The sequence below is a fragment of the Eschrichtius robustus genome, chromosome 8, assembly GCF_028021215.1.
Source record: "Eschrichtius robustus isolate mEscRob2 chromosome 8, mEscRob2.pri, whole genome shotgun sequence".
Classification (NCBI taxonomy): Eukaryota; Metazoa; Chordata; class Mammalia; order Artiodactyla; family Eschrichtiidae; genus Eschrichtius; species Eschrichtius robustus.
In genome coordinates, this window is record NC_090831.1 from 124,073,713 (window position 1) to 124,082,864 (window position 9,152).

At 49.9% G+C, this 9,152-nt stretch overlaps 1 protein-coding gene across 1 annotated transcript; it reads right to left on the bottom strand.

Annotated features, from left to right (window-relative positions):
* Nucleotides 1-268: 268 nt before the first annotated feature.
* On the bottom strand, nt 269-5,772 carry LOC137768372 (GTPase IMAP family member 6-like). Its single transcript, XM_068549845.1, has 3 exons — nt 5,554-5,772; nt 3,394-3,481; nt 269-1,014 (listed from the first exon to the last, which is right to left on the bottom strand). The coding sequence occupies exons 1-3, from the start codon at nt 5,713-5,715 to the stop codon at nt 269-271; spliced, it is 996 nt and encodes a 331-aa protein (XP_068405946.1). The 5' UTR covers nt 5,716-5,772.
* Between the last annotated feature and the right edge of the window lie 3,380 nt (nt 5,773-9,152).

Below are 9,152 nucleotides of genomic sequence, written 5' to 3' on the forward strand. Positions count from 1 at the left end.
GGATGGAGGGGCACGGAGGAGGGAGGGCCCGCGTGTTCTGGAAGGTGTGATGAAGGACCTGGCAACTCAGGAGCCCGCGCGCCGCTCGCCGCCCCAGACCCTGCCCTGGACACTGGGAGGGGCGGCGACCTGCGGGACGGAGAGAGCCAGTGAGGGGCTGGAAGCCAGACTCCGGGGCCGAGGGAGGCCGGCAGGAAGCAGCCGTGGCTGCGTGAAATGCAGCGCGTGTCAGGTGGGCGGCCTCTCCAGGAGCTGTCCGTGAGTGCGCTCAGATGCCTTCTGGATGCGCCGCAGTCCCTGCCGGCACGGCTCCTCGCTGAGCCCTTCCCTGGCCCTGGGGGCCCCGGCCCTCCCGCCCTCGCTGGCGCAGAACGTGCCCCTGGGGGGGGCGGTAAGCCTGGCGGCTGTAGTAACGGCCTTCGTGCTCCCACAGGACGCCTTCGATGTGTCGCATGAGCTCCTGCAGCTGCGCCTCCTGCTCCGGCCCCTGCGCCTTGTTGTTGAAGCCGCAGTGTCGCCGCTCGCAGAGGACGTCCAGCTTGGCGAGCTCCCGGTTGTCGGTGTCTCGCAGGTACTCCTCCAGCGAGCCGCCGTCCAGGTCCTCCTTGCGCGTGAACACCAGGATGGTGCGGGCCAGGATGGCGGCCCCGAAGAGCTCCTGGAGGCGCCCGACCGCCTCCCGATCCTCCTCGGTGAAGCGGCCCAGCGGCGTCACCAGGAGCACCGCGTGCGGCCCCGGCGACGAGAAGGCGATGGCTTCGCAGCCGCCCCGAGCGCGCCCTGGCGGCGCCGCCCCCGGGGACAGGAGGCCGGGGGTGTCGATGACCTCGAGCTCCTTCCCCGCCCACGCTCGGCGCCCCCGCTGGAAGGCCTTGGTCACGGGCCTAGCGCTGACCTTGGACTCGAACACTCTCCGGCCGAGGATGCTGTTTCCTGTTGCGCTTTTCCCGCTTCCGGGTTTTCCCACCAGGATGAGCCTCAGCCTCTGCGGGGTCCCTTCATCCTCCCGCAGCCCTGGAAGCATCCAGAGAAGGTGGGGGGCCGGGGTTAGAGCCCATCACCCACTTCAGGCTCACCAGGGGCAGAATGTCCGGTGGGGTGGGGGCGCCAGGAGAAGGAAAGACCGGCGTCAGCATCTGAGACGTGCCCTAGGCTCACGTTCTTTCCTTCCCTCTCTCTTTTTGTAACTTTTAGGAGAAAATTATGGTAGAATATCCATAACAGGAAGTTTACCATTTTAACCATTTTTAGGTGTAGCATTCAGTACCTTCATATGGTTGTGCAATCATCACCACTGTGCAGCTCAAGAATTTTCCATCTTCCCAGACTGAAACCTGTCCCCGTTAAACGCTAACGCCCCGTTCCTCCCTCCCCCTAACGCCTGATAACCACTATTCTTTCTGTCTCTATGGGTTTGACTATTCTAGGGACCTCATATAAGTGGAATCAGACAATATTTGCCCTATTGTGTCTGGCTTATTTCACTTAGCATAATGTTTTCAAGGTTCATCGACGTTGTAGCATGTGTCAGAATTTCCCTCCTTTTTAAGGCTGAATAATATTCCACTGTAGGTGTAGACCACATTGTGTTTATTCATATATATATATATATATATATATGTATATATATATATATATATATATATATACATATATATATATGTAGACTTTGGGGTTGTTTCCACCTTTTTGCTATTGTGAATAATGCTGCTATGAACCTTAGCACACATGTGTTCAATATCTGTTTCAGTTCTTTGGGCTATATTCCCAGAAGTGGAATTGCTGGATCATATGGTAGAAAGCTACATTTTATGTTTAGGTTTTGAAACTTCTTCTCAGGGTCACCTATGTGGGAATCATCCCATCATGAATTGGGACCCTGAGCTTCCTCGAGTACCTCTGATTGGAGACCCTTCTCAGGAAGAGTGGTGAAATTGAAAGCACGCAGCCTCTGTGTCGGTCCTCTCCCTGACGGGATCGACCACGTCACATTACCTTTAGTTTTCCCAGCGAGGAGTGTTGTGAGGGTGGGTTGTTTACAGCCCGACCCCCAGCTCCACAGCACAGCTGCACACTGGGGTCACATTCTTAAGCTACATCCTTGGAGCTGGGCCTGGACATTCTCACCCAGCAGAACGTCAGAGCCATCAGCTGCGAGAAGCTGTGTCATGCCAATCTAATACTTAGAAACCCAATGTCCAGATTTTTTAGAAATCACCGGAGCTGGAGGGCAGGAAGGGAATTCCCTTCTCGTGGCCTTGCAGGTCCCAGGGGCCAGAGCACATAGAGAAGAGCCAAACCCCAGCCGGTTTCCAAGTCTGCTCCACACTGAAGACATCGATGTGTCTCAGTGACAGAGCCCTGGTCTCCTGAAAGTAGGACTGGCACCGCCTTCTTCCAAATCTCCAGCAACGTGTTTCTGCTGCCTTTCTCTCTTGGCTGGCTGACCCACCGACCAGTTCTGACTGGATGATATTGGCTCCCTCCAGCTTCCCTCAGGTGGCTTGAAAGGAATTTGAGTGGATGGGTGGGAGTTTCACAGAAGCAGGGAGGGTGCAGTGTTCATCTCCACCCTCCAATGCAAAGCTGGAGGGAGACAAGGGTCTCCCGTCTGGGCAAGCCTGGAGGCGCCCACGCCATTGGACTTTAAAGCCAGATTTTTAAAGTAATGCTTAATCTCGATTGCTGCCAAAAAAGGGGAAATCAGGTGTCGGCACTTGTATTGTAATTTTCCTATGCAGCTTATTAATATGGCTTTCTCTCAATGGCTCAGGTCACTGAAGTTCATATAGTAAAAAAAATCAGTCGTGTTGAAATGCATGATGAATCACAAATCAATTCTTCTGGCCAGGAAAGTGGATGGATTTCCTGCATTCCTATATTCCTAAATTCTGTTTCCTCAGGCTAGATGGTGAAGTTGAGCCCATGAAAGTTAAGCCCCTGACCCTGATGCAACAGCTTTTGTGGGGAGGGAGCCCCTTGGGAAGACGGAGCCCGGTCCTGGGGGCACCTGAGTGCATCCTGCTTGTTCACTAGTACTTTGCAGCCCTCGTGACCCTGAGAGCTCTCACACTTGAGCCAGCAAGATGCCCACACGGAGGCCTGGGGCGAGTCATTTTTCACACCCACTCAGCACATCCTTCCTGAGACTCAGTGAAGGGGCAGTTGGTGCTGTCCCTCACCCCTTCGGCCCACTGCGCCCATCAGGGAACTTTCCCTCCTATCTGGCCAGGTTGAAGAGAGGCCCGACCCAAACGTCCTTCGATGGCCGCCGGGTGGGCAAATCTCTGACAGGCGGAACTCCTGCTGCCTCTCCCAGCGTACCCCCTGTACCTCACAGGTCCCCCGACCATGACCTCTCTCAAGTTTAGGTCTGCTGGAAAGATGTTTTACCTCCTGACCCATCTTGTGTAGGATCCTGAGACAGGCCTTCCTCGCGATTCTCTGGGAAAATGAGTTCATCATATTCTTCTTCCTCCGACTAGAAAAAAATAATCATATGTCTTACTGACTTTTCCACCGAGTTTTAAGAGGCACCTGACTTTTGCCTTTCTCTTGCCGAAAGGAAGTTGTTTGCATTGGTTTGGGGGGGAGAGAAGGAGTGGGGGGGGGGGAGTCTAAGACACCCTCTACATCCTTTAGGGCCCCTGTTTCCTCCTTTCTCCCCCTGCACTGTGGTCTCCATTTTGGGGTGATTCTGTGATGGAGAGAAAGGATCAGGGATGCATCCTGACAGATACTGCCCTGGGAGCAGTGGCCAGCGTGCCCGGGGGACGTGAGCAGGCAGTTGCTGGAGGGGCTGGTGAGGGGCTCTTGGGGCCAGAATGATCTGTGGGGAGAGCGTGGCAGCAAGGGCCGCAGAGGCCAAGAGCTGGGCGGTGAGGAGGACGGCGGACTCGGACAGGCTCCCTCTCCACGTGGGGCCCCGCCCCGGTCCTGCTGGGGGCCCGGGGGACTCGGCGCTCCTCCCCAGGCCAGCAACTAGGTGGTCGCACTGCCTGGGCCTCAGCGTCCCTGGAGGTGTGAATGCTGGGCCACAACTACATGTTCGTGACATCTCTTCCCTGTAGAAGATTCCAACACATTTTTTGACCTTCTGTAGAGCGATTCCTAGTCCTCTTTGCGAAGGAGGGCCGTGTCACCCACCCAGGAACTCCCGTCATCCTGAGGAGAGAGCAGCGTATCCTGCCTTCCATCCGTGCCACGCTGCAGACCAACACGCTTCCCTGTTTCAGGAGCCCATCGTGTTGTATCTGCTTGGTATTCTCTGTGGGATGGGGAGGGAACCGTGTGGCCCCATGACTTTTTCTGGAATGTGTAGGACACTCAGAGACAATCACAGTCAGATGGCACTCTCCAGATGGAGGCTCTGAGTTGAAGGGGATGGTAGCCCCGGGGGAGCGTCCATAGACACAGCTTTCCCGTCACCACAGCATCCCCGGGGGGCTAAGGCTCTCTGCTCACCTGGCCCACCACCTCAGTCCTCGCCAGATCCCAGGGGCTGGCCGGGGAACTGCGGGGCTGTGGCCGCAGGACTGGGGGTTCAGTGATGTCAGCTCTAACGTGCCAGCTGAGAGCAGACCCAGCCCCGGAGGTTTGGTGACCTTCCGGGGAGAGTGACCAGGCCAGGTGGGCATGTTCGCCCAGACCTGTTCAGCCGCGTTCTCGTGAGGACGCAGGCTTCTACCTCTCAAAGGGGCCCCGGCTTTGCAAAGTGGAGATCCCTCAGTCTCTTTGTCCTTGGTGCCCTTACATCATCGGTGGAAACGGAGACAGCACGTCACCCAGGAAACCTCCTTCCTCCTCTAGAGAGAAGGGTGGTGAGAAGAAGATACAGGCCGGGCCGGGACCAGGGCAGGTGGGTGAGGCAGACCCTGCGCTCCACCCTCGCGCTCAGACAGCGCGTCTGCCCGGCCCCTGGCCGCCTCAGCCTACACCCTGCCTGACAGGGCATCACACGTGTGCCACGTGCCACAGGGTTTGTCTCCAACACGGAGCAGATACGTCCCCTTTGTGAGGTTTCTCAGGAAAACAGTGAAACTCACAGAAGTGTCTTGCCCAGGAGCAAGCAGTGAGTTCCAGGCAGAGCACAAAGGGTTCAAGGTCCTCCTGACTTCTTAGCCCCGGCTCCTCTTGTTGTACCTCAGACACGCGTGCACACACACACACACACACTACTTACACACATACACTCACAAAAGTACGAACACACACAAACATAGCACACACATACCTACACAACACACACATGAACATATATATTCACAAACACAGCACACAAACACATACATACACGAACACGAATATGAGACACACACTCCACTGACACACATATACTCACAAACGTGTAAACATACCTACAACACACACACACACACATAACACACACAGAAAACCCGCATACACTCACCTACACACAAAGAGACATACACAACACACACATACACACACACACACTACCCACACCATCCCCACTACACACTCTCAAACACGACACACACACAAACACAAATACACATCACACACAGACAGTGCCCACACACTCGGACTTACCGCCCCGCTGCCCCCTGGGCAGAAGGAATGGCCGTGTCCTGTGTCTCCCGGGGTCGCGGGCACTCGTGAATTCTTTGTTTCCCCTTTTAGAGCTGCCACATTGCAGGCTGAATGGAGAAGGTAAAAGAAAGTGTCCCAGACGTATGAATAGATAGAGAACATAGCTTATAGTTTTTCAGCAAAATGTGATCTGAAAGCTCAGCTCAAGAACTGCCCTTGAAAGCGCAGCCGTGAGCTGTGAGCTGAGGGAAGAGGAAGTGGTAGGAACAACAAGGCCGGCCCTCCCGACTCAGAAAGCTCTGCCGTGATAACAGCCACAGGAAAAACAAGAACACGCGTATTGTTATTATTTTTATTCTGAACTAGCACAGCTAGAACCCAGAGGCTTAAAGCAAAGCAGCAGATCTCTCAGAAAATGTTGCGCCGGGGGAATGATTTTTTACTGATTTCCTCCCTTTTTTGAGAATTCCCCACTTCCTGCAGGCATCCTCTGCCTTCCAGGTCATGGCGGATATTCACTGTCTCTCTTCCTCCCCCAGGCTCCTCCTTCAGCCACTCCACTGGCTGCCCAGGGCCTCCAGCTTGCTGACCCTACATCTTGGGACTCATCAGCTCCATAATCCCGTGGACCACAGGAGCCACACGAGCCAATTCTTTATAATAAGTCTCTCTACATGCGTGTGTGTATACACACACACACACACACACATACACACACACACATTGTGTATCTGAAAATTCCAAAATCTGTGTCACAGCTGAGTCTGGTTCTAATGTTTGCTTTGTGTGTTTTCTCCTGCCTTTCAGCACGCGCTGTAATGTTGTTGAAACCCAGACATGATATGTCAGATATTAGGAACTGAGGTGAATAGGCCTATGGTGTGAGATTTGATGTTGATCTGGCTACGAGCTGTGTTTAATGTTTGTTGTAGCTGTAGGCGCTAGAGGCCTCAATTTCCTCTTGTGCCCTTGTTTTGTCTCCCCCATTGTCTGCGGGTTTCCCTAAAGCCTCTTCCTAAATAGAGCTTGTGCCTGGCTGTTCTCTCAGCTTTCATTCACTGTTTTCATACTGGAGTCCTGCTGATGTGGGGTAGGGAGTGAAGGAGGGGAAGCATCATGTTGGGATAGAATCTCACTCTTACAGTGGGTCTGTGTTCCTGGGCTGTGAGCATCACAATTTTTTTTTTTAAGCTTGTCCTCCTCTTCTCCCCCTTTAGGTGATTCAGGCCAAGTATGGTCCCTTCCCACCTTTCCCACTTCATTTTATAACAGGATTTTTCTTTCCTTCTATGCTCTGGCCGTGAAGAACTTTTTCTAGTTACTTGAATACTTCATTCCCACCTTTCTTTCCTGGAACTACTGTAAAGAGCTGGAACCAAAAGCTTTCTCAGGGAGTGTATTCTATTGACAAAAAGATTTTGATAAAGATTTTGGAGGTTTAATGGTGGTTTGGAGGATTAAAATGTTCACTAACACTATTTTAAACTTTTTTCTAGTATATATACTGAAACCATAAGAGACAAAGTAGCTGTATGTATAAAAAATGTAAAGGTGGATGTGAAATTATCATTATTTGTAGATGCTATGATTATATATGTGGGAAGAATCAAGAGAATAAACTGATAAACTACTATAAACAATAGGAGAATTTAGTAAATTGATGGATGCAAAATTAAATAAAAACCATAAAGACTGTCTAACATACAAACAATAGCCAATTAGGTATAACTTATGACTTTTAAAACAACAACAGCAAAATAAAAAGCCTGAGAATAAACTTTAAAATTGTGTAAAAAAATCTAATAAAGAAAACTTTGAGAAACTTCTGAGGGTATGAAGCAAACAGAAATCTCCCACGTTTAGTGAAAATGTATATTAGTAGAACCACTTTGGAAAACTCTGTGGAGTATCTCAGAAACCTGAATATCACATACACGTAGTCAACCTTCACCATTCTACCCCAAGGTGCATATCCAACAGTAATGTGTGTGTGTGCCAACAAAAGGTAATGTCTACAATATTTATAGCAGGATACATAGAATAGCAAAAACTGGAAACAGTGTAAATGCCCTCAACACAAAAAAGAAAGAAAGAGAGGAATATGGTAACTACGTGAAGTGGTGGATATGTTAATTAGTTTGATTGTGGTGACTGTTTCACAATGTATATATCAAATCATCAAGTTGTATACCTTCAATACATATAATTATAATTTGTCAATTTGTCATACTATATGATCCAGCAATTCTACTTCTGGGCATTGATCCAAAAAGTTGAAATCAGGATCTTGAAGCAACGTTAGCACTTCCATGTTTATTGCAGCACTCTTCCCAACAGCCAAGATGTGGCAACAACCTGAATGTCCATCAACAGATGAGTGCGTAAAAAAATGTGGTATCTATGTACAGTGGAATATTATTCAGCCTTAGAAAAGGGGGAAATCATATGCCATATGAGACAATATGGACGAAATGTGAGGACATTATGCTAAGTGGAGTGAGCCAGTCACAGAAAGACAAATACTGTATGATTCCATGTATATACAAAATAGTCAAAGTCATAGACTCAGTGAGTAGAATGGTGGTTGCCAGAGGCTGGGGGATGGGTAATGTATTGCACACTTACAATTTTGTTAGGAGGGGCTGACCTTGTCTTAATAGTGCACTTTTTCAGACTCACAGACTTAGAGAACAAACTTATGGTTAGTGGGGGGAAGGGTGGGGGAAAGGGATATTCAGGGAGTTTAGGATCAATATGTCCACACTGCTATATTTAAAATGGATAACCAACAAGGACCTACTGTATACCACAGGGAATTCTGCTCAATGTTCTGTGGCAGCCTGGATGGGAGGGAAGTTAGGGGGAGAATGGATACATGTATATAGATGGCTGAGTCCCTTTACTGTGCACCTGAAACTACCACAACATTGTTAATCGGCTATACTGCAATATAAAATAAAAAGTTAAAAAAAAAATAGTGCACTTTTTAGTCTGTTGCCATTGTGATAGTTTTACCTGGAAACGTGTCGTTTTCCTTTAATAGGTAGTTAGTGTCCCCAAGGCAGACCTTCCGACCTGGAAGGCAATTTAAAGACCATTCCATTAAATCTACTCTAACTCCCTTTACTCACTGAAAAAGAATCAAATTCCAGAGTACTGGTGACTCTCCAAAAGATTCAAATTCCAGAGAACTGGTGGCTCTCCAAGGTTCGTAGAGGTGGACAAGGAAAGATTAGAACCTTGCCCACTGAACTCTCATCTGGATTCATCCCACACTTCACAAGAAGGAGGCTGTGTCCCTCCAGGTGCAAGGTATGGGGTGCAGGAGGGGGTGCTATAGGGAGAGGATTAGCTACTCGGAAGAAAGAATATAACCTGTAAATCCAGCTGAATCTGTAAGTTGCAATGTGTCTCTCAGTCAATCAGTTATGTTTCTTTCCCGGGTTTTCCTATATTTCAATGCACTTTGTAGCACTACCTTTTTATTGAGTGGCTGCCATGCTCTAGGCAACGTAAGAGATCTTTATAGAGATTTCTATCCTATGAAAGCCTCATGGCAACCGTGCAAGATTGGTTTTATTATCCCTTTTCATAGCAGA